General features: G+C 45.4%; 1 protein-coding gene across 3 annotated transcripts in view; it reads right to left on the reverse strand.

Annotated features, from left to right (window-relative positions):
• Positions 1-242: 242 nt before the first annotated feature.
• Positions 243-26,502, reverse strand: part of PATJ (PATJ crumbs cell polarity complex component) — a 313,058-nt gene continuing 286,798 nt past the window's right edge. For 2 of the 3 annotated variants that reach the window (XM_079776628.1, XM_079776629.1), the window contains exons 43-45: positions 10,926-11,032; positions 7,286-7,409; positions 243-2,637 (exon numbers count right to left, since the gene is read on the reverse strand). In XM_079776628.1, the coding sequence (XP_079632754.1) occupies positions 2,491-2,637; positions 7,286-7,409; positions 10,926-11,032 (378 nt within the window). In that variant the 3' untranslated portion in view covers positions 243-2,490. The remainder of the gene's footprint in view (positions 2,638-7,285; positions 7,410-10,925; positions 11,033-26,502) is intronic. The other variant, XM_079776630.1, reaches the window with a different exon arrangement.

The raw sequence follows: 26,502 nt of genomic DNA on the forward strand, positions 1-26,502 counted from the left end.
CCTGAACTGGAACCCTGAACCACGAGGGACGTGAAAGGGGTTCCCACAACAATTAATACATGTGATAGCTATGAATGGGTCTCAGATTTAATAGGATACTGGAAAACCGTGTGAAAAGTTGGATTTTTTTCCTTTTCTATTAGGGGATAAAATGGCTGAGGAAAAAAACAAAATCAGATATAGAAATTAAACTTTTTTTCATATATAATAAGACTCCATTTGCTTCTTAAACAACTATATTTATTTAAAATCTTAACATCTTGTACATACAAACATTCAGCAGTTTTGCTTTTCCTGGTTTACTTCCCTCCCACGCTAACTCCAATTAGTGATATTACTACTATACATAAATGGCCCAAATGATGAAGCCAAAACGATATATGTGGCTGAGAGAACTCCTTTCACAAATTCCCATCTCTCATCATACCTCTTTGCTTGTTGGTATGTTCTGATGCAAAAAAGTGTTTTTGGCAAGGCTATTATTGATTAGGCATGCAAGCAGAGACAGGACCAGTTATGAGAAGCACTAGTTCTGTCAGTTTCCTGCAGCAAGGAGTATCAAGCATCACAATTCCTTTATCAACAGATTTTGAATAACATGACCTAAAGGGTAATGGGTAAAGACACACAACAACGATGTATTATTTCAAAATGTGTATTTAATGGCCATTCCATCAAAATCAAGCAGAATCACATTTCAAAAGTATATATATGTATATATCGTTTTGAGGTGCATTTTCAAGTTTTATATCTATTGGGCGTCATTTCTTCTTGGATGCCTGAGCTATTCTTGCAGATACAATTAACATAGAATGTCCAGAGGTTGATAGCTTCGCATGCATTGAAAGACAGGATCCTAACAATATTGCATATCTTGGATACATTAGAAATTTCAAAAGCCATGTGCAATTTCAGAAAATTTAATACCAATCATGAAAGACGTTTTCAACATAAAATTTAGGCACTCTAGACTTTGGAATAGCCACAAAATATTCCACCGAGAGTTAATGCACTTTGTGATTATATTTACTCAAAGATATTCTCCATTAAAACCTATATGTATTAAATACCATTTTAAATTAGAAAGGTAACTATTACATTTTGATAATTACTATGAACCACTTGCAGCATTGTGTTTTAGTTAAATAATGCCAACTACTTCCATTAGTGATGCCGGTACTCATCCTCATGGTGCGTGTGTTTTTTTTGTTGTTGTTTTTTTCACAGAAGGACCTAAAACAGGCACTGATAAGCATCTCCCCATTTTTTTTCCTGCTAATACCTGAATAAGAATGTCCCTAACCACCCTTAAAGGTATGCTTGCATTTTCTGCAGTAGTTACTTTCTTAAAATGCAAAGCTACAGTGAATGGAGGCTTCCTGGAGACGAGGAGACATTAGCCAAGGAGCTATCACGGATTCCTAGGCTCAGTGTATTTGCTCTGTCACTTTGTGGCTATGTACATTGTTCCATCTGTGTTCCTACAATCTGTGCTGCTAGACTGACCAGTCTGGAGCCAAGGGGAAGGATACTCAAATTTGTCACTCGGTGTTCCGGAAGGCCAAGGCCACCTAGACCTCGTCTGACTTGAGGCAAAACTTGCTGATCTCTGCAGTGTGGTTTTGGGGGTTTCCACCTCGTCTGAGGACTGAGGGGTGGGAATGATACTTGCCTACTGAGATGCCATTACCTCCAGATGAACTTCCCAGACTTGAACATAATTTCGCATTGTTAGAATTCAGAACATGGGTGCTAATAGTTCCTGTTGAGAATAAGGTGCTTTTGCTAGGTGGTCTGCATTTTTGTAACTAAGTAAATAATTCGAAAGCCTTTCAGAGTTTTCAGATTACAGTCTGCAAATTGACTCGTCATAATCACCAATGACTAATGTATAAAGATCTATCCCGAGAAATGAGTGTGAGACTTATTTGACTGTAAGTCGTACAGAAGAGAGCACAGTAATTTCCCACAGGAGAAGTTGGTATTTCATCCTGGGGATCACTGGTAAATTAATTACATGGCTAATGTTTTCTGGCGTACTTGAAGACACAATTAGCATAAGTAAATCAGGAGTGAGATGACAGTTGCTTAACATTTGTTTCTGTTCACCAGATGAGATCTGAGGTCACTGGTAAGCCCCTGTTTGAGTAGGGATGGGGAGAGCAGGGCATACGGAATGAGTGGTTGTTAACTTCCGTTTCAGCAAATATAATCAGAACCAGTTACTACTAGTTGATAAACATCGATGTTAAATGCAAAGCAGATAAGACTCATTCAACTTCACCAAGAAGTGATGGATGCTGGGAAGCATTAGGGAGATGACTGTTGATGTGGGAAATCCACGGGAAGCTCAGCCATCTCTCCTGAGCAGAAAGGATGAGACAGTAAGAATCGGTGAAGGTGAGTTTCAGTTGAGGTTGCTTCTCATCCGCTCAGAGCTTCATCTTCCTATGGGTGTTCTACATCTATCTTGTGATCAGGACCCGAGGCTCACGACAGCACAGTTAGGATTACAGTCCCTCTCTGGCGTTTTAGAATGGCCACAGCTTGCTCATGAGTGACACCTTCTAGAGTCTCACCATTAACAGCTAAAATTTGGTCACCTCGCTTCAATCGGCCGTCATCTGCAGCTGCTCCCTACAAACAAGAAACATTCCAGTTTAATCCAGGGCGAAGCAATTCAAATCATATTAATAATATGGTGTGCATATTAAAAGAGTAACTTTAAAAATTACCAATTAAAGTCATTTCTAGGTAATATTTTTAAATTAAGAAACTTAAGAAAAATGTGGGATATGTTATTCGAATAGTCATTGAATAGTAACCTTAACTATGCATTGTTTAAATAACGTATTAGTAGAAATGTAATAACATCCATATTTCTTTTAATACAAGTAGGACCTTATTTCAATATTAAGTGCTAAATGGAATTTGAATGTCATTTTCATGAATATGTAATACACAAATGAAGGCAGAACTGAATCTGGCGTTAGTTTTATTATATGTATAGTGTTCCTACTGTGTTATTAACCTATCAGCTTTGTGGTGATCTGTCAAAAATAAATGTAAAAAAATAATAAGCATAGCCTCTAAATGGGTGAGTTGTATGGTATATGAATTATATCTCAACAAAGCTCTTCTATATAAACATACACAAAAGTGTAGCATGTCTAAAATTTTGCAATATCATAATCAAAAGCTTCAACTTCACGTATCTTCGATCATCTACATCAGTTTCTAAATGACTACGTTCTTTATATACTCAGTTGTGCACGGCTCCTCAAAATGGCACCAGGCAAGTGAAACTTGGGCTTTTTCCCTTTCTAAAGATGAGGATCTAAAAATGCCACAAGAGTACCAGAAACATTTTGGGTGGGGAAGGAAAGAGAAGACCTAGGCTTTTCTCACCTGATGGGGTAACTGTGAACATCCTGTGAAAAGTCAGTGCCATAAGGGGCCCACAGGTGCCTAGGACCTGCCTGACTCATTCAGAAGCTGAGCGAAGAGGCACTAACATCCCAGAGACCCGTGTCCACTGGAGGTGGAGGTCCTGAGTTGGTGGGTGAATTATTTAGAATTTCAAAACTGCGAAAAGGGTAGAGTTCCTGGATAAAGCTGTAATAAAGAATACTCAAAACCAGGCTTTTACTGGGGGCGGCGGGGGGCGGGAGAATTCCAAAATTAAACAACTTGCAACTTCATTAAAATCTTTTTTTACTTTTTTAAGAAGTGTGATAACTGTACTAAAGTCAGGATTAAACAAGTAACTCTAATGAATGAAATCAGAATTATTGGCTAACTGGACTTTATTAAATTTTACACTCTGAGATTTAAAGGCTTCAGTAAACCTCAGCTATTTGCGTAATTAGTTTTTTTAAAAGGCACGTTAAGCTCTTCAAGTTTTCATTTTCAGAAAGGCAAAAAAAGGATAACGTTTCAGCTTTCTAGGATCTGTACAATATTTCAGGTATTGTTATGCTTACGTGATAATTCCTACGGACCTGTATCTCCTCTCCTACACTATCAAACGGCATTTGAGGACTAAGCAGAGAAGAAAGAAAGAAATGGCTCGCAGACAGACCTCCATCTGGTTGGGAAATGAGGCTTTTACCCACTCGCTGCGTCCCAGCTTGCTCACTTAGCCTTCCCTGCTCTGTAAACGGGCATTCGCTACCTACCTTCACCTGTTCTAAGGATTAAATGTATGGCACACAATATTTACTCAGTAATGGTGATAGTATAATACAATGAAACTCCCGTGATGATCAAACTCATGCTCTTATATTTCACAGGCTCTGAAAAACTGCTCCCTAATTTTCAGGGCTGTTGAAGCTGTTAGGTCGATGGCTTTGTTTTGTTTGTTTGTTTGTTTTGCTTATGGTAAAATCTGACTGCTGAAGGGACTAGGACCTAAAGTTGGCTTTGATTCTGAAGTTTCCAACCAAACATCTGAAAGACAATGGAAGGTCCGGACACCCTCTTAATCAGATTGACTTAGTCTCGCAAATTCTATATACCCAAGTGCCTGCGATGCTTCACATTTCTAGAGTGGAAAGAGATCTTGATGGGCCAAATTAATTTCTTAGTTGAGTAAGAAATATTAAATGAGGCTTAGGACACCAAAAAAGTCACATAAAAATCCACACCCAAGCCCTGGCCAGGTAGCTCAGTTGGTTAGAGCATCATCCTGATACACCAAGGTTGCGGGTTTGATCCCCGGTCAGCAAACATATAAGAAGCAACCACTGAATGAATAAATAAGTGGGACAACACATTGATATTTTTCTCTCTCTCAATTAAAAAAAAAAAAGCCCTGGCCAGTGTGCTAAATGGTTAGAGCGTTGTCCTGTGTATGAAAGGGTCAAGGGTTGAATTCCCTATCAATCAGGCCACATATCCAAGTTTCAGGTTCTATCCCCAGATGGGGTGTGTACAAGAGGCAACTGATTGATATTTCTCTCTCTCTCTCTCTCTCTCTCTTCCTCCCTACCCCTTCCTCTCTGTCTCTAGAATCAATGAAAAATACACACACAAAACATATCTTCAGGTGAGGATAAAAAAAAATATCCACACCCTGTGGACATCTAAGATCTAGAAACCTAAAAAGACAAGCATTTTTAATATATGTTTGGTATTAAAAAACACAAAGCATATAGCTATAGTTTCTAGATATTCAAAATTTCTATGGGGAAATGTTTAGCTTAGTGTCAGAATTTGTTTTAGAAAGACTTTACTATTTAAAATAAAAATTCCTTTGCCAGTTTTTGGTTTATTGGTTCTTTTAAGAAAACTTTTAAATTTGGGTATATTGGCTCACTTTGACACATTAAAAAAAAGAAAGAAAAAGTCATCAAATGAAATCTTATAGAAAACTCTATGGAACAATCTTAACAATAATAACTTGCATTGGAATATTCTTTTATTGAGGCTGACTCAACTAAGCAGGCCATTAAGCTAGGGCTTTAGAACGTTTTCTTTTTTTAGTTCAGAGCTTTTAATTTTCAGGTGTGCCTCACTTTACAAAAAAGGTCCGCTCCTTAAAAAATAAAACATGCCAATGACATTCAATATTTACTCTATGCTAAGTGCTTCCTAAATGGACACTTTCAATGGGGACCTTTAAAAAGGAGCATTTTGTGTGAGCTTCAGTCCATTCATTATTCCCACTACGCTGTCCCACTGTGATTTGACGGTTGCTTCTTTTCAAAAACCCACCAGCAGTGCATGGTCATTGCACTCTCAGCTGTATGTCCTGGTGAGTGACCCGACAAAAGCTGCCCGGCTCCGGCCCCACCAGTCTATGTGCCCGTGGAGACAGGTGTGGCTGGTGCAGGCTGCTGAACTCTGGGCCTCGGGTCCAAAGCCCTTAGAAGTTAAGCCGTCCTCTCCCTGGACCACAGCTGACCTCCCTACAGTGACGAAGTGAATGGTGATGACAACATTCTGGAGGGGCCTCTCGGAGGCGCAGGCGCAACTTGCTAAAGGGTGAGGGCTCACCTTGCAGCCTTTCCTCTATCTGCATCTCCATAACTGGCTCCCTTAAAGGCAAAGTATAATAATGCCCCAAAGGAGTAATCATTGCGACTACTTATGGTGGTGTCTGCAGGTGGCTGATCCACCTTGGGGATGATCAGACCAAGGCAGCACTGTTATCTAGAATGTTCCTAATTTGCCTCCCCCCTACCCTTTGGCCGGTCACCAAGTCCACAGATGCATGTTTAGGAATAACATGCCTTCTTAACAGGCACCTTAGCAAGATGGAAACAGGTGAGTACATCTGTAGCTGCCTAATGGGTCTCAAAGCCTGTGCCAAAGGACTTAGGATTAGGTCAGGTCCTAGTTAGGCCCAATTAGCAGGTGACAAGATATGCACAGGGAAAAGGGGACTTGTACTGAGTGTATAGTATAGCTTTCTAGAAAGGGAAAGTACCAACTTTTTAATTTTTTTTTTAAGATCTTTATGTCTTTAGGAAAGTAAAGCTAAAGGGGACAATTGGATCAATTAATAAACAAATGACTGTGATAAAACCAACGAGAAAATGGCAATATCAATACTGAATGCTTTTCAAAGCTCTTCAAAGTTTATAATAAAATTACATTCCAACTTTAAAAGTCCCAATGAAGTTAAAAATAACATCTAAGAGCCATCTGGAAGCATGCACACCATGACCTGTGTGTTAAGTAGGATGCATTGGAATATCTAATCCCTGATAAACAGGATTATCTAGTCTTCATCTAACTTCCTGGGCAGGTCCTGCAAGTAAGTACCTGCAGAGTATTATAAGAGAGAAACCACCTTAAGCTCAAGTGTCCTGAGGTTTTAGTGACGGGCAGCCATGAATGTTGCGCTGATCCAAGGCTTGTACAAAGCTTTATGCTATGTGTCCCTCTTGTGTCTGCTACCTTTTCTTTCTTTTTCTTTTCTGCTACCTTTTCTTAAAGGAGAACACATCTTTGTTCTAGCCCACAGCAATAGCAAGGTCAGCTTCCAAAGATCATGGTACTGCTCCTGATATTGTGTTGCGGAAAGAAGACAATCATTAAAATCTGCTAGCATCTACTTTTGTTACAGAGTCCAAAGAAAATTACATCTCTGTGATTCCACTATTATAAAAGAACTCTTCTTTCACTAGTGTGGTACAGGAATTTCCTATAAGATTAAAATGAAATAAGCATACATGTATACATCCAGGTATAGCCCAAAATAAACCAAAGCACTTAAAAAAAAAATCTCACCTAGGTTTGATTAAAAAAAAAAAAGTACAGTAAAAAAGGAAAAAAATACCTTTGCAAATATAGTCTTGACATAAATTGGCAGGTCTCCATGGGGACTTCCATAACCCCCTACAATACTAAACCCCAATCCTTCAGAGCCTTTCTCCAAAGTAATAATCTTAGGTGGAGGTGTTCTGAAAACACAATGCATGCTGTTTAATTGGAGAGTAGATATTGAAAAGGAATTTCATTTTCATGGAAGAACACAGATTTGAGAGAGACTTTCATACTGCGAAACTATTAAGATCAAATCAAACTCTGAGAGAGCAATCTAGAAACATTTAAAAAAAAATTCCCATATCATGCTGGACTAATGACCAATGGTCTTGATGTTTTAGGGATTTCCCTTTCATACAACCCACTGTTTTTTATTTACAAATAAAGTCATGATCCTGAAATTGTCAAAGCATCCTTCTCTATGCTTAGTTTTAAACTCTTTAAGTTGACTGTTTAAACCTGAATGGAGCCCTGGCCCGTGTGGCTCAGTTGGTTGGGCGTTGTCCTGTGCACTGAAAGGTTATCAGTTTGATTCTGACCAGGACCTATGCCCGGGTTGTGGGCTTGATCCCAGGTAGGGGGCGTGTAGGAGGCAGCCAACTGATATTTTGCTCTCACATTGATGTTTCTCTACCTTCCTCTCCCTTCCTCTCTTTATAAAAATCAATAAAGATATTTTTTAAAGAAAACTGAAAGGAACTGTCTTTACATCCTTAAAGAATGTGCATGGGGCATCATCTGAGCGGAATGTAGACTGCCCGTCTGCAGGCGGACTTGTGTCCTGAGCAGGCGATGGCGGCCTGATAACTTAGTAAACTAAACTGCTGCTCTTTTTCTGCCTGAACACCCTCACGCACCTGCTCCGCCACTTCCATCTAAGGTGCGAAGTCATTCTTCAAAAGCCACCTGCACTGTGGCGCTCCCATGACCCCTTTGGGAGAGTTAGCTACTCCTTCTTGGTGCTCCCTCTGCACTTGGCCCAGGTGTCCATGATGGCCCTTGTGGTGTATTGTGATTAATCACCCCTCCTACCACTCAACGAACTCCTGAAGTCTTAGTCATCTGAGAATTCCTAGCACTATGCACTGTGCCTACAACAAGCTCAGGATCATGACTGTGTCAATGAGAACTGAAATCCAGGGGAGGAGAGAGAAGCCAAGGTAGAGCAAAAGGGATAAAGGCAATGTGTTTCAAATGTATCATTCAGATTTTCAAAGCTTCGTCCAGTGTGGAAGTCATCTCTCTCAGAAACAACATGGCTAAACATTAAATTACCTACGTGAGCTCAAGGAGCTCAATCTAAGCTTAACTCATACCAGCCTCTGATTCCTAAACGTGGCTGTCCACAGGTAAACCAACACCTGAAGGGACTCCGGGCTCGCAGACCCTGTCGTCCTATCTGCAGAAGGAGGCTCACCCCTGTAGCCTGGCAGCACCGCTTGTTCTGTGGCAGCACCCATGTCCGGAGGCAGAGCCAGGTGGTGTACACTCAGCCGTTCACACGTTTAGAAAAATTTGCAAAACTGGGGTACAAGCAACCCTTGAGTATGCTGTTCTGTCTGACTAGAATATTCTTCCCTCTCCCCCTTCCCAATTTCGCCTGGCTTATTTCAGGCTTGATTTTCAGTTGTTTGTTGAAGTTCTTATTGGCTGTGTATAGCAGGCATCCATAGTAATTGCTGAATGTCTATACCATATAAATTGTTGACTGTTTTGAATGCAATTCCTGCTTTTTCCAATTACTATAAAAAACTCAGCTTTAGCGTTAGTGCCTCCAAGTACACTCCCTAATTGAGTTGTGTTCCTCTTCCATGGGTTTACAGGACCCTGGGCTTCCTTCTCTCTCCCACTGAACTTAGCTCTCTGATACTTATCAACTCTTTTATAACCACAGATTTATGGGCCTCTGGCAGTTCCTTGAGGACTGGGGCAATGCCTTCACCTATGTTTCTAAGTTTGAATCCTCGGGACCCAGCACTTATACAGTGTCGAGCCTTAGGAAGGCACTAATAAATATCCGATGAAATAATGATGAATTATCCCCTACGGCTGAATGGTAATGACGTCATGAATAAGGCCCTACCTTTCATCACTTGGTCGCTTTATAAGTACTCTCAGTAATGACTCACTGGCTAGACATGAACTTGATTTGTTTCCTCCTTCAAACACAAGCCCCCATTTCCAAGAATATTGAAATGGGAGCCTAGATGTCTAAAGCCATTGTTTTAGAACTAGCCCCTGGGGGCCACCAAATCATTAAAGACCTTCCTAATCCCATCTATTGCCAATTAGAGACCTGTTTCAGGGGGAGAGGGAGGAATGCGTTCCACTTCTCAACTGGCAACATCAGATGGACTTTGCCTCCATTTATCTCACATTTTCAATTAGTTATAATTTTTCATCTAGAATACTAATAAAAAAATCTCTGAATGTTAACAGTGGTTGGATTATAAGTGATTTAAATTTTCTTAAGCTAGTGGTTCTCAACCTGTCAGGAGCTGTGCAGCTGTGGAATCATAAAAAATAAAAAAAATGATATCGTCTGGCATGTATGGCTCAGTGGTTGAGTGTCAACCTGTGAACCATGAGGTCATAGTTCAATTCCAGGTCAGGGCACATGCCTGGGTTTCGGGCTTGAGCCCAGTAGGAAGAGTGTAGGAGGCAGCCAATCAATGAGTCTAATCATTGATGTCTCTCTTTCTCCCTCTCTCTTCCTTTCTGAAATCAATACAAATTTTTTTAAAATGGGTATCAAAAACTGTTAAATGTATACTACTCTTCCTATAAGGGTCCTGATTTTTTTTTAAAGAAAGGGCTACTTTTAGCTTGAAAATGTTATATTTTCATGTATTTGTCATATTTTTAAAGCATGACTTATTACTCTCATAATGAGAACATAGTAAAATGAACTTCGTTTAATATTCTTTCCTCAAGAAAAACAAATCCAAAAGTGTCATTTAAATTGATAAAATACCAGGAAAAAGTTGGGAATGGCTGTGATCACCAGATCTTTCCAATAAACCATTCAGATCAGTCAACAAACATTTATTGAGCACTTATTGGTGCTGGTACTGAGAGGAATAACTTTAGGCAGCATTTGTTGAAGGGCGGGTCCTCTGCCTCTCTGTAGCCCACTGCAGACCACCCACTCAGAATCTGAGAATGGGCCCAGCGAAATTAGCATTTTAAAATATGCTCTTTAGATTATTATTATGCACATTCTAGTTTGAGAAACACTGCCTTAATGAGCAACTTTCATGGCAATGACTTGTTTTAATGAAGGATGCCAGCAAGTGCTACAAGATTTTGCTTAGAAAACTGAGGAAACCCAGTTCCTTGCATAATCGACAGGGTGCACTTGGGCTGTAATTCTGTGGTTTCTTGGGGGAGAAGGCCTAGGCACATGTCAAAGTGACCAGACGCAGGGCGTGCAGGCCATGCACCACCAGTCTGTTAAGAACTTATCCAGTGGAACAAAGCTCTGTCAGAAATGAGGAAGCCCTGTACTCTCTTGGAGACTGTCTACAAATTAGAAAAGTAGTGTGTACTTTCCCCTCCTCTTCTTCAGGAAGTATGCTCTAGATTAAGCTGGAAAAGGTCTCACTGAGCATTGCCCACACACATAATAGGCACTTTGCCTCTAGAACACTTACTCTGTGTCTTCCGGTTGGTGGTCAGCAGTGGGTGAACCAAGGTGGTAGCCCGTAGACAAGTTTTCAAGCTGAGTTGCTATGGCGCTTATATTGGTATCTGCTACAACCTGGGGGAAAAGTTAGAACAAGACAAGCCATTATAAGTCAGGGTAGAATTAGAGAAACCATAGTATATCCAACGGTCAGTTCTCATTCCTCATCTTATTCAACCTATCTGCAGCATTTGACACAGTGACTTACTCTCTCTCAAACTAGTTTCTTCATTGGCTTCCATGACACCGCACTAGTCAAGTTTCCTTTGGACCTTCTGGCCATTTCGTCATATCTCCCAAACCTCTCACTCTGAGTGCCACAGGGCTCACCCATCGCTTCATATTTGAATGTGTGGGCAGGAAGTTTGTCTGTTTGGTTTACTACTGTATCTCTGTATTTTAGTTGTATTTCCACTTTGGTCCTGAGAGAGTGTCAGTGCAACTTCCACTTACTCCTGTAATCCATTACTACTGTATCTCTATTATGAAAAAATATCCAGTGTATATTAGGTGTTTGGTTAATATTTGGTGAATGAAAGAAAGAATGAATATCTCTATGATTTTCCTTTAAAATCTTTTTATGATTGATTTTAGAGAGAGGAGAAGAGAGAGAGAGAAAGAGAGAGGGAAATATTAATATTTTTGTTCCACTTATTTATGCATTCATGGTTGATTCTTGTATGTGCCCTTATTGGGAAATCAAACCCACAACCTTGGACAATGCTCTACCCAACTGAGCTACTTGGCCAGGGTCTGATTTGCCTTTTAGGTGGTCCCCAAAGTATAACGGAATAACATTTAAACATTCACATTGTATTTCTACCCTGAAAAAACCATTCCAAAGCATTCAGAAGAAATACGGAATAGCTCTGACAGCCCATACTAGGACACAGAAAGGAGTTCTGCTGTTCAGTTTCTCCCCCTTAAATGACGCCGTGCCCGAGTTCCAGCTTCCTCATCTGTCAGGTGGGAATCATAAAAGCCAGTGTTGTCTGCTTAGCCTGAAGTTGTATTCACCTCAGAGTTATCAGAGCTTCTTTCTCAAGAGCTCCTTAGCTACCCCTGCTCCTGATCAATGGTTCTTCCAAGTTATTATCCTCAGTGCACAATGACAGTGAAGGGACGAAGCAGTGCAAAGGAGCTTGATTTGATTGCAGTTTCATAATAAACCAACAGAGGGCGTGGCTGCCTGTACGCTTGGTTGTATCTGTTAATATTTAGAAGGAAAGCAAGTGACAGGCCAGCCCTGGCCCCAGCCCCGGCTGGATCAGAACACATTTTGGGTGAAGCACCCTACTCTGGGGGAAAACACTGCTAAGTGCAAGTTACAGGATATTCTGGAATACCATCATAGAAAGAATGACTAAATGAACAGGGGGAGTATTTAGAATAAGAGACAAAGAGGAAATAACAGATTCTCCCTCCCCACAACAGCCCTGCCTCTGACTACCAGCCCCTTTCACTCTCCACCACAGCAAGTGTTTTGAAGTTGCCTTTGCACGTGACCTCTGTAATCTTGCCTACTCTTAGCCTACACCATCTTCATAAACCCACTCCACTCCAGCTTCCATCCCCATCACCTGGCCCAAATGTCCATGGCCTGCCGCCTCTCTGGCTTTGCCCATGTTTCTAAGTCTTTGCTCTCTACTCACTCCTTCTGGTTCAGTCCTGGGCCCACTTCCCACTTGCACACGCAGGGTCTAGGTGACAGCATACACATTCCTATAGCTTTGAATGTCAACAACGTGCCGACAATTCTCAGCCTAGTTGTTATATGCAATTGTCAACTTAACATCTGCATTTTAATATCTCAGGGGCTTATTAAAATGGACAATTAATAAGCCCCTGAGATATTACAATGCACACAAGCAAATCCAAACTCTTGATCCAAAAGCAGAATCCCTTCAATTTATTTTTACTCTAGTTTTCTACCTTTTAGTAGATGGCACCTCTAGCTGACTAATTAGAAATCCACTAGTTGTAATATTGAAAACTAAAGGCCCAGTGCACAAAATTCATGTACGGCGGGGGGGGGGTGGTGGTGGTGGTGCGGGGAGGAGTGTGTATCCCTCAGCGCAGCCTGCACCCTCTCCAATCTGGGATACCTCTCACAAACTAGGACTGCTGGCTCCCAACCGCGTGCTTGCCTGGCTGCCTGATTGCCCCTAACCATTTCTGCCTACCAGCCTGATCATCCCTTAACCACTCCCCTGCCAGCTTGATCGACGCCTAACTGCTCCCCTGCCAGCCCAATTGCCCCTAACTGTCCTCCCCTACAGGCCTGGTCACCTCCCACTGCCCTCCCCTGCTGGCCCGGTAACCCCTAACTGCCCTCCCTTGCCAGCCTGGTCACCCCCAACTGCCATCTCCTGCAGCCTGGTCACCCCTAACTACCCCCTCCTGCTGGCATGGTTGCCCCCAACTTCCCTCCCATGCAGGCCTGGTCCCTCCCAACTGCCCTCCCCTGCAGGCCTGGTCCCTCCCAACTGCCTTCCTCTGCCAGCCTGGTCACCCCTAACTGCCCTCCCCTGTAGGCCTGGTCCCCCCACAACTGCCCTCCCTTGCCAGCCTGGTTGCCCCCAACTGCCCTCCCCTGCAGGTCTGGTCCCTCCAAACTGCCCTCCCCTGCTGGCCTGATCACCCACAACTGCCCTCCCCTGCAGACCATCTTGTGGCAGCCATCTTGTGTGTTGGAGTGATGGTCAATTTGCATATTATTCTTTTATTAGATAGGAGGCTACTTGATTGCTGGCTGGTGACTGTCCAAATGGAAAGGAAGCTAGGATGCTAACCATATAGGTGTTACTCTCTGAGTATCAGCCTGATAGCTCCCTCTCTCACCAGCCACATGTAATCCATCACCAAATCCTCTGCAGTCTATCTCCAAAATAGGTCTCAAATCTGTTTAGTTTTCATCTCCATGGTGACAATCTTAATTCAACTCACCCATCAGCTGCCTTCTAACTGGAATCCCCATTCATCCCCTTCAAATCTCTCTATCACACAACAACCATTTATCTCTTTAAATATAAATTGGATAATGTCACTCCTCTACTTAACACCTTTCAGTGGTCTATCTTAGTACTTGGAATAAAATTGACACTCCCTAATTATACACACAGAGGTCCTCCCCTTGCCTACTTGTCTAATCCCATTTATCTCCTTCCTCTCCACCCTAATTCCACAGTTCTCTGGGATCCACTGCTCCTTCATCCCCACATTCCCTCCCCGCCCCCCTACCCCAAACCAGCCAGCCTGGCGTTAGCTTTGGAGTCACTTCCTTTACAAGCCTTCTCTGGCTACCCATGTTTATGTATATTTCTTCTCTTTTCCTCTCCACAGGACTCTCAAAGTAGTTCTCACAAATTGTGACGTGTATTTGGGTGACTATCATTACCATCCAGTCACAGGATTCATTGAAGATAAGGGCTGCTTCTCAATGTTAATGTGCCTGGCACATAATTGCCTAGTGAGTATTTGTAGAGTGAATCCAAAACCCTCCTGAGGAGGAGGGATTATGACACTCAATTTTCTGAATTTCCACAATACAGAGCGAGACTGATAGAGGTTACAATGGAATGGCACATAAGCACCCCACCAAAGCAAGCACTCAAGTAAAGACACAAAATTAATCAGTTTGGGGTGTAGTGAAGGGGATTCCTAGACTTGGTGGGAATTTGGACACGTACTTTCAGCTGACCCAGCAACAGGCCATCTGTTGTGGGGTTGATGAAGATCTCATGGCAAGCTGTTCGATTCTTTATTCATTTATTCTATATATAACAGCATCACTATTAAGCTGAGCACTTACTTTATGCTGAGCATGCTTCTGAGTCTCTACCTGTGGGTGCCATGATTATTCCCATAGTACAGACAGAAACACCTGAACAGGGAGGTTAAGTAACTTTCTAACATGAGCTAAGGAGTAAAGGTTGAATTCAAATCCATGCCATTTTACTCTAGAATCTAGTGCTTTTAGTCACGTGCAGTGTGAGGCAAATCACCTGGTGTGAGAGGAAAGACTTCACTTTCTTTATTTTTAATTTTTTCTTTTTTGTTTTTGTTGTTATTATTTATTTTGTTTTGTTTTTCTTAAGAGGGCACAGACGTCACAGTGTAGATATGGAATGAGGGGAGGGAAGGAGAGGGGAAGAGGGGCAGAGAGATAGTCTAACAGCTGGTGCAAATAGAGCAGGCAGTCATCATGGCCTGTGCTTGGCAGCAGGCAGGAAAACATCATCCCATTCCCCTATACCACACAGAGAGGGCTTGGGTGTGGGAGACAGATACCCCACAGATGTTCTAGAATAAAACTTTTTAACTTTTACCAAGAAAGATACTTTCAAGAGTTCATGAAATCAGCCATACAAATTATGAAACCAAAGTGATAGTTCATTTGGGTAAAAAATTTTTGCTCATTTTTTAAAATCTAGCTAGAAAATGTGAGAACACTTCTACAACATCATTTTGCAGAAAAAAATCACATTCCTCCAAAACATCAAGGCCTCCAACTCACCCCAGAACCCTGAAATAAAAAGAGTCTCCCAACCACTTATAATATTAAATCCGAGATCCACCTAAGATCCTAGGAGCTACCCAGGTTTGTGCCTATTTTGTAGGAGTGGAACCCAAGGGGCTGAGTGGGCAACGAACGAGAAGGATTTTCGTCAACTGCTAGGTCTTTGGCAGGAAGATAAGGAGAGCACAAACCTGTTACCCACAGATGACTTTGTAGCCCCAAGGCATTGTTGGTCTCCCAAGCTGACCTGCCTTCCCAGGGATTAATTTATGAAAGGGGATAATCTCATTTCCAAGTTTTTCTGATTTGCCCTCCCAGGGATTAACTCGTGAAAGGGAATAATAATCTGATCTCGGAAGGGGGTATATGTTCAGCTGGATACAAGTTCAAGAAGATGTGGTCTATGAGTATTGGCTCAGCTCTGCGTCTGAAGTGCTTGCTCTTGCCCCACCAACACCTGGGACTGAACAGCATGGAGGTAAGGCTAGGGGAGATCTATTTGTGTGTTTTGAAGTAGGGGAGGGCAGACAGGCTAATGAAAAACTTATTTAAAAACAACAACAAAAAAAGGATATCTTGAATTCCTGGGTACAAACTTCTGTGGTAGATTCAGAGGATAGAGATGGGAGCAGAGGAAACCAAGGGACAGCAAATGTGTTCCCTGCCCTCCAAACACAGGCTTGCGATCGATGCCATCTACTGTGGGGGGCAGATGTGAACACGTGCCGTTCAAAGTGGAGGCTCGGAGGTCCTTAGATGATGGGTATTAGGTCTGCACAACTTGAATGTGTGGTTCAAGAGCTGTGGTGTCTGGAGTCTGGAGTCTTTGGACCTGGTTAGGGCCAACTCCAACTCTTTTTTTAAAAAAAACCACATAATTTTATTTATTTCAGAGAGGAAGGGAGAGGGAGAGAGATAGAAAAATCAATGATGAGAGAGAATCATTGATCAGCTGCCTCCTGCACCCCCCACACTGGGGACTGAGCCTGCAACTCAGGCATGTGCCCTGACTGGGAATCAAACCTTGACCTCCTGGTTCATAGATTGATGATTGATGTTCAACCACTGAGCCATGCTGGCCGTGCCAACTTTTTTTTTTTTTTTTAACTTAAAAAAGAAATGTTTTTATAGATTTTAGAGAGAGAGGAAGGGAGAGGGAGAGATATAGAAACACCGATTGGCTGCCTCCTACATGCCCTCTACTGGGGATCAAGCCTGAAACCTGCAATCTGGGCATGTGCCCTGACTGGGAATTCAACTGGAGACCTTTTGGTGCATGGGATGACAACCAATCAACTGAGCCACACTGGCCAGGGCACTAGCTCCAACTCTTAACCTTTTGCACTCGGATGTCGAGTGTGACTCGACACGGTTAGCATCGGTAGCAGGAATTGAGAAAAAGCAAGCGAGTGCAAAGGGTTAAGATTGGCAGCCTATGGTCTGGCTTTTTACAGAGCAGCAACCCACGTTCCTCTCATCCCTCATCCCTGGAGACCTGGAGATGTGGCAGATATCTCCCTTGCTTCCCATTCATCCTGCAAAACCATTTACCTAGTTCAAATCCTCTGGGTCTTTCAAGTTCCTCCTATTGTTGCACATAGCACTGCTATAGACATCTTTAAAGTGGTTCTGTAAGGGAAGTCACTAGATACGGAATTGCTGGGTGACATCCACTAAATTGAACAGATCTTCCTAAGTTGCCAGTTTAAAGTTTCACCAGGCATTTAATGAAAGTACTTTGTTTTCTTACATCCTCCCCAACTTATGATCAAAACCTTAATAAGTGTCTACCTGAGGCGGCTGACCTGAAGGAGGAAATCCCTTCATCTGAGGAGAGGAAGGCGGCTGACCTGAAGGAAGAAATCCCTTCATCTGACCTGAAGGAGGAAATCCCTTCATCTGAGGAGAGGAAGGCGGCTGACCTGAAGGAGGAGGAGGAGGCAATCTCTGTACCTGAGAAGGTGACTTATGAAAGGAAAGAGGAGGAAACCACCCCATCAGAGGAGGGGGAGACTTGTAAAATGAAAGACGGGGAAGAAGCATTATCTGCTGAGCCCGAGGAACATGCAGAGACCTTTGAATTAGTGGAAGAGGAAGAACCAATAAGCATGTTTCCCCCTCAGACTGTAATTCATCTTTACTTTGCGTTCCCCCCTCCAACTGCACCCACCCCTCACTCGATGTTCCCCCCTCCAACTGCACCCACCCCTCACTCAGTGTTTCCCCCTCCAACCGCACCCACCCCTCACTCAGTGTTTCCCCCTCCAACCGCACCCACCCCTCACTCGGTGTTCCCCCCTCCAACTGCATCCACCCCTCACTCGGTGTTCCCCCCTCCAACTGCACCCACCCCTCACTCAGTGTTTCCCCCTCCAACCGCACCCACCCCTCACTCAGTGTTTCCCCCTCCAACCGCACCCACCCCTCACTCGGTGTTCCCCCCTCCAACTGCATCCACCCCTCACTCAGTGTTTCCCCCTCCAACCGCACCCACCCCTCACTCAGTGTTTCCCCCTCCAACTGCACCCACCCCTCACTCGGTGTTCCCCCCTCCAACTGAAACCACCCCTCACTCTGTGTTCCCCCCTCCAAGAGGGTTTTCCCATCAACATCAATTTCCTTCTTAAATTCTGTCTCCTCTTTAAACTGCTTTCTGTAGGGAGGTATTCATTCAGATACTCTCTCATGCCTTGTCTCCTTGTGGCGTTTGATAATTTAGGTTGTAAGCAAAATTAAATCCAGTCAGAATTGTATTTCTATATTAGAACAATATATGTTCAATAAAATGTCCAATTGAGTTATAAAGCACAGGTCTTTATTTTTTATTTTATTTTTATTTTTATTTTTTAAAATTTCTTTATTGATTAAGGTGTCACATATTTGTCCTCATCCCCCCATTCCCATCCCACACCCCTCCCCACGGATGCCCCAACCCCCTGTTGAACTTAACCATTGGTTAGGCTCATATGCATGCACACAAGTCCTTTAGTTGATCTCTCCCCCCTCCCCCCACCCTCCCCTATCCTCCCTCTGAGGCCCGATAGTCCGATCGATGCCTCTTTGTTTCTGGTTCTGTTCTTGTTCATCAGTCTATGTTGTTCATCATTTCCCCTAGATGAGCGAGATCATGTGTCACTAGAGATATACTTATATGAACTGAATGTGAGATGAGCAATAATAGTTATGCTGACAGGCAAATGAATCAGTCTGTAGTGAGTTTCTTTCTGGACCAACAGTTCTTTTGAGACCCAATTTCAATGTCCACCAGTTCCTTATGTGTACATGTCGGCACTGACCCCTCAGCTCTGGATGGTGGACAAATGGTAGTAATGCAGGTTCGATTCCCTCTGGTTGGGTCTCGGCCGGACCCAGGGGCACGGCTTCATCCGGACCCAGGGGCACGTGGCCTCACCCGGACCCAGGGGGTGCGTGGCCTCACCTGGACCCAGGTGCGCGCGGCTTCCCCCGGACCCGGGATCCAGCCTCACCCGGATCCAGGGGCACATGGCCTCACCTGGACCCGGGATCCAGCTTCACCCGGACACAGGGGGTGCGTGGCCTCACCCGGACCCAGGTGCGCGTGGCTTCCCCCGGACCCGGGATCCAGCCTCACCCGGATCCAGGGGCACATGGCCTCACCTGGACCCGGGATCCAGCTTCATCCGGACCCAGGGGCGCGTGGCCTCACCCGGACCCAGGGGCGCGTGGCCTCACCCGGACCCAGGGGCGCGTGGCCTCTCCCAGACCCAGGGTCGCGTGGCCTCACCCGGATCCAGGGGCCCACGGCCTCACCCGGACCCGGGACCCAGCCTCACCCGGATCCAGGGGCCCACGGCCTCACCCGGACCCGGGATCCAGCTTCACCCGGACCCAGGGGTGCGTGGCCTTACCCGGACCCAGGGGCGCGTGGCCTCACCCGGGCCCGGGACCCAGCCTCACCCGGATCCAGGGGCACACGACCTCACCCGGACCCAGGATCCAGCTTCACCCGGACCCAGGGTCGCGTGGCCTCACCCGGATCCAGGGGCCCACGGCCTCACCCGGACCCGGGACCCAGCCTCACCCGGATCCAGGGGCACACGGCCTCTCCCAGACCCAGGATTCAGCTTCACCCGGACCCAGGGGCGCATGGCCTCACCCGGACCCAGGGGCGCGTGGCCTCTCCCGGGCCCGGGACCCAGCCTCACCCAGATCCAGGGGCACACGGCCTCGCCCGGACCCGGGATCTAGCTTCTCCCGGACCCAGGGTCGCGTGGCCTCACCCGGACCCGGGACCCAGCCTCACCCGGATCCAGGAGCACACGGCCTCACCCGGACCCGGGATCCAGCTTCACCCGGACCCAGGGGCACATGGCCTTACCTGGACCCAGGGGCACGTGGCCTTACCCGGACCCAGGGGCACGTGGCCTCACCCGGGCCCGGGACCCAGCCTCACCCGGATCCAGGGGCACACGGCCTCGCCCGGACCCGGGATCCAGCTTCACCCGGACCCAGGGGCGCGTGGCCTCACCCGGACCCAGGGGCACGTGGCCTCACCCGGGCCCGGGACCCAGCCTCACCCTGACCCAGTTCCCAGCCTCACCCGGACCCAGGGGCGCGCGGCTTCACCCGGATCCGGGACCCAGCGGGGTTTCGTCTTCTTGATCCCATTTCCTGTTGGTCAATTCCCTCTCAGCAATTCCTTCGGCCATTTTCTCAGAGCTCCAGGGCAGCCGCCGCAGAACTCGTTGGGCGGCGGGCTCGGCGAAGCTCCAGTGTGCCCGGTGCGCGGCGGCGGGCTGGTCCGGGGTGGCTGCGTCGGCCCTTGGGTCTGCAGCGGTGGCCGGTCGCCGAGCGTGCGCACCTGGCCGCTTCCGGGGCGTTGAGATTCTTGAAGGACTCGGAGGTCAGCAAGCGCGGAGTCTCCCACCCCATGTCTCCCAGTGGCTCGTTTGTCCGTGCTCGGCAGCGAGTGGAGCCTTCCCCTCAGCCAGAAACCGCCGGGGGAACTGCGCCGAGCACGTTCCAGGCCGCCATTGTGTCGCCTGAGCCGTAGTTCTTAAAGTGTGATCTTTGGGTCACCGGCATCAGCATCATCCCGAGTACCCCTCTCTTTTATTCTAGTTGTAGAGCATCTGCTCAGCCAGCCCTCCGGTGGTTCTGGATGGTGTCTGCTCTGCTCTCCCGTCGTAGACTCAAAAATTGTTGTGGTAGGCAACAATCGGGCTTCCGCCCTATGCCTCCATCTTGGTCCTCCTTTGTATAGTTAAGTCTTGATTATTGTTGGTGTCACTGGGAGGAATTGTCCTCCAGGCCAATTGGCCGTGCGGACCCTCTGTGTCTATAAAGGAAGAGTTGCTGTGTAGGAGACACATTTATGTGCCGGGTCTTGGTGCAGCAAGGCTTTGGCGCTCACTGAGTCTGCCTCTTGAATGTGTCCCTTACGCGAGTGGTTGAAATCTGGTGTCATCTCACACTGACCACTAGATGCCCTCGTTTCTGGGTCTCCAATGGCGTGTAGGTCAGCTACTGCCTGAGGCCACTCAGCAGGAATTACAGCAAAAACTGCAGTTTCCTCCTCCTGTCTGAGCGGCCCTGGAGCAGTCCGACTAGAACCGCAGTTTATCTGATCAAGCTGCCATAGGGCAGGCCACCCACATGCAAAAGCCATTGCTTGGAGCCCAGGTGGGCCTGCAAAACGTGCGGGGCGGGTCTGTAAAACGTGCGGGGCGGGTCCCAGGGCGGGGCGAGTCTCAGGGCGGGGCGGGACCTCAGGGCGCCACCAGGCCATGGCGTGGCAAACCGCACTGGCTGCAAGTCTGCTTTTTCTGCTTTCCATGTTTCTAAGCCCCCTCGTTCCGCACTCCAGCGCAGCAAACACTGATTGCTAGGCGCACCTCCGCAAGGAAGTCACTCCCACTCTCCGACACGAAGGCCGAGAGTCCAGCCTCTCCCCGCAGGAGTCTGGGGAGCTAATCTCCCCTAGGGTTGGAACAAAAGCCGCACGTCCCTTCCCCCGCCCCCAGCCCAACCCACGCGCCTCCGCACCTCAGCCCCTCCGAGATCGCTCTTTCCTCTTCTCTCTTAGCTGTAAATCCACCATTCAGCCAGCTCTCCTGTGGTTCTGGGTGGCAGACGCTCCGTTCTCCAGTTGTATCCTTGAAATTGCTGTGCGTGGCGAAGTTCCTTTGTTTAACTTTGCTGCCTTCTTGGTTCTCCTCTCTCAAAATGGCTAGAGGACTTGAGTGTAAGACAGGAAGTCCTAAGAATCCTCTAAGTCGGTGTTGGTGGTCTCCGGGGCCCCGAGGATCTCAGTGGGTAGCTGGGCCAGGTCGGTGACGCGGACGGGCCCGTCCTGCAGAAAGATGGTCTCTTCCTTCACCGAGAGCCGCTGCGCCGAGTCCGCGGCCGCCGCCACAGCAGCTGCCGCGGCGCCCACAAGCTCATGGCCCCGGCTGAGGTGCTGACTGAGAGGAGCAGCCGCCCGGCCTGGGGAGACGCGAGCAGGAGTCGCCACGCTCACCAGTCCATCTTTTAGTTGTATTTCCGAAACTGCCATGCGGGGCAACAGATCAGCCGTTCACCTCTGCCGCCATCTTGGCTCCCTCTCCTAAAGCACAGGTCTTTATTGCACAAATCCTAGGATGAGTACTTTTCCTTAAAAATAGGTTTGGGGGATTACGTTTTGGAGAATCGAGAAGTCAAAGTATTTTCCAGATAACTACAATATTACAATGCACAAGAGCTTGAGATCCTTGCTTATAACTTTCCAGAGCTGCCGATCATGTAAAGGAATATGATTAACCCTTAGATTTGTTAGGACTCAAATCTTGCAGTACAAAATATGAAGTTAGCACTCAGACCCAGCATGGATCCAGAGGGCAGGCATGCTGAAAAAGACAGGAAGACTATCCAGGTAAGGAGATTTCCAGAGAAAGCTGGCATCTTAAGATAGGGGTGCATCACAGAAGAACAATTAAGAAAGGCTTTCCTGGCCCTGGCCGGGTAGCTCAGTTGGTTAGAGCACTGCCCAATATGCCAAGGTTGCAGGTTTGATCCCTGGTCAGGGCACATACAAGAATCAACCGATAGAAACCAAGATGGCGGCATAGGTAAATACCTAAACTGCTATCTCACACAACAATTTCAAAGCTACAAATAAAAGACAAAATGAACATCATCCAGAACCACAGGAAAGCTGGCTGAGTGGAAATTCTACAACTAGAAGGAAAGAGGAAAGCACACGAAGAATCAGAGGAGCTGCAAAAGGCTGAGGTATGGAGACACGCACGTGGGTGGCTGAGTGCCTGGCTGGCTTTCTCTAGCAGGAAGGAGACAAAAGCTACCGATGGTGCTGAACCCTAGTTCTGACTGCACTGAACCCCAGTTCTGGGCAAGACCCTGGGGACCCAGGCTTATAAGGGGGGAATCTGGACTGTCAGGTGGAAACTCGGGAGCCGCGAAAGGCAGAGGCCTGGAGGCGCGTGTGCAAGTGCGCGCAGGGAGGACTGACTGCTGACTGCACCACTGGCTTTCTCTAGTGGATGGGAAACAGAAGGTCCCGACTGTGCTGAACTCCAGTACCGGGCGAGAATCTGGGAATCCAGATTCATTGGGGGAGAAACTGGACTATCTGGCAGTGGGCGAAACTCGAGGGCGGCTTACTCTTAGAGGTGCTTGCAGCAATTACTGAGGGACACTGAGACCCAGGGGCCTCATAGGGCAGGGCTGACAGGAAGCCAAGACTGTCTTCTCAGCCCTGAGACTCTGCCCTATCCAAGCTGAGCACAGAGGATTTGCAATTTTACAAGTCTTGTCTCAGGCTGTCTCCAGCACAGAAGTTCTCCCAGCATAGACACGGCTGATCCTCACAGCCAATTGGCCTAGAAGTCAATCCCTCCCAGTGATACCAACAACAATCAAGACTTAACTACAACAAGGCTATACACACAGTGCACCAAGAGTATCCACCTCAGGTAACTGGGGAGGCCGAGCCACTGGGCCATATAGGACACCTAGCACACAAAGCTACCCTATCAACTCAGGGAAGCAGCGAAAATGCGGAGACAAAGAAACAGATCACAAACAAAAGAAATGGAGGAAAACAAACGACTGTATATAGAGTTCAAAACTATGGTTATAAGGTTTTTCAAGAATTTCCTAGAAAAGGCCGATAAATTTAGCGAGACCCTTGAGGATATGAAAAAGGACCAACTAGAAATTAAACATATACTGACTGAAATAAAAAATATTATACAAAGACCCAACAGCAGACTAGAGGAATGAAAGAATCAAATCCAAGATTTGAAATACAAAGAAGCAAAAAGAAAAAAGAATAAAAAAAATTGAAGATAGTGTAAGAAGCCTCTGGGACAACTCCAAGCGTACCAACATCAGAATAATGGGGGTTCCAGAAGAAGAGAGAGAGAGCAAGATACTGAAAACCTATTTGAAGAAATAATGACTGAAAACTTCCCCCACCTGGTGAAAGAAACAGACTTAACCTTTTGCACTCGGATGTCGAGTGTGACTCGACACAGTTAGCATCGGTAGTAGGAATCAAGAAAAAAGCAAGCGAGTGCAAAGGGTTAAAAATCCAGGAAGCGCACAGAACCCCAAACAAAAAGAATCCAAAGAGGACCACACCAAGACACATCATAATTAAAATGCCAAAAGCAAAAGACAAAGAGAGAATATTAAAAGCAGCAAGAGAAAAACAGTTACCTACAAGGGAGCACCCATACAATTGTCAGCTGATTTCTCAACAGAAACTACGCAGGCCAGACGGGAATGGCAAGAAATATTCAAAGTGATGAAGAGTAAGAACTTACAACCAAGATTACTCTACCCAGCAAAGCTATCATTCAGAATTGAAGGTCAGATAAAGAGCTTCACAGATAAGAAAAAGCTAAAGGAGTTTATCAACACCAAACCAGTATTATATGAAATGCTGTAAGGTATTCTTTAAGAAGAGAAAGAAGAAGAAAAAGGTAAAGATAAAAATTATGAACAACAAATACATATCTAAAAATCAAGTGAATTAAAAACCTGATGAACAGAATAAACTGGTGAATATAATAGAATCAGGGGCATAGAAAGGGAGTGGACTGAAAATTCTCAGGGGGAAAGGGGTGTGGGGGGTGTGGGAAGAGACGACAAAAATCGTACACCTATGGATGAGGACAGTGTGGGGGAGGTAAGGCAGAGGGTGGGGTGGGAACCGGGTGAAGGGGAGCTATGGGGGGAAAAAGAGGAACAATTGTAATCTGAACAATAAATATTTATTAAATAAAAAAATAATAAAGTGCCATATAGAGCACAAGATTTGGAATCAGAAAAAAAAAAAAAAGAATTAACCAATGAATGCACACGTGGAACAACATATTGATGTTTTTTTTTGTCTCTCTCTCTCTCCCCCCACTCCTCTGTCTCTAAAAAAAATCAATCAATCAACAATTTAAAAAAGAAAAGCTTGCCTTATCCCACATCTGGCATTTGGTGTAATGAAGTAGAAAGCACATCAGCTTAAAGTTTTTATTTAGAAACTAGTTATACCCTAGACCAGTGGTTCTCAACCTTTCTAATGCCGTGACCCGTTAATACAGTTCCTCATGTTGTGGTGACCCCCAACCTAAAATTATTTTTGTTGCTACTTCATAACTATAATTTTGCTACTGTTATGAATTGTAATGTAAATATCTGTGTTTTCCGATGGTCTTAGGTTCTACAGCAGCGGTTCTCAACCCGTGGGTCACCTGGGAAATTTTAAAATATCCCGATGTCCATGCCACATCCCAGACCAATTAAATCACCGGGGTGCTGGAATCAGATTTTATTGTGTAACCAAGGTTAAGAATGACTCACAAACCAGTCCCTTAATGATACTCCCAATCCAATCCCTCTTTCTCCTCTACTGGAATTTTTCTGGACCCAATTGGTAACTGTGCTGATTTGTTCTAAATTCAAATCCTCAACTTGATCAGCATGGCTCAGCAACCTGCTCAATGCAACCAACATGTACTAGGCATCTGCTCTGGGCCAGGCCCTGAGCTAAGGCACAGACACTGTCCCCACTGTGGATAAGTTCATGGTCTTTGGGTGAACCGATCATGAACACTTCCTCTTCTTGATTGAAGAGTTTCTAAACAAAGGATTTTACAGATTTAAAAAGAGGGGATGAGAGTTGTGCTGAAATGGGTATTCCAGGCATAGAGGAAAATATGTGCAAATCTTTTACTCATCCCTGCTCCAGTGGGTCTTGGGCTGTCTCTAAAAGAGCAACATCAGCAATATCTGGGGGCTTGTTAAAAATGCAAATTCTTGGATCCCACTCCACTCCTATGGAATCAGAACTGGGGGTGGGATCATCTCAAGGTGATTCTAGAGTTTACTAAAGTTTGAGAAGTGTTGGTGTCCCTCGTTGGTGCCATAATGCCGGGGTTCTTTTCCCAGCCTTACAAAGGGTTCAGCATTCTGGAGAAAGGGGCTGCTCGTAGATGATTAAGAAGGAGTCCAAGGAGGAAAGATATTTTTAAAAGGCATTGGGGGTCAGAGGAGCTTCAGCTAAAAGGAACTAGAAGACTCTCCTCCTTCACTCAGGACCCTGCTTTTATTCACACTGATTTATCCTAAGGCAAGGTGGAAATATACACTTCAAAGGGTAAGGTATCAAAGGGCAGAATACAAAAGCATTATCAGTTTGGGGAATAGCCTACAACTATTCAGGTGTTTGGCTAACAGGAGGCAATAAAATGCCCTGAGCTGTCTGGCAGTTAACAATCCTATTCAGGTTTGGGGGAAGTGCCATTTAGCCATTTCCAACAGGTAAACTACATTTGACTCAACCCTGTTGAGCTCCCCAAGCTTCACCAACCTTTTGGTGAAACTCTTGTAATTATTACATGCTGGAATTGGTTCTCGGCACAGAAGCACTTCTCTCAAATACCAAAATCTTTTCTTTATTCACTCTTAGAAAATGACCACCCTAAAAGAGAAGCCATCTGATTCAAACTCCCCTGAAAAAAATTTTTTTTCAGAGGTAACATTA

The sequence above is a fragment of the Cnephaeus nilssonii genome (genome assembly GCF_951640355.1).
Source record: "Cnephaeus nilssonii genome assembly, chromosome: 7".
NCBI classification, from domain to species: domain Eukaryota; kingdom Metazoa; phylum Chordata; class Mammalia; order Chiroptera; family Vespertilionidae; genus Cnephaeus; species Cnephaeus nilssonii.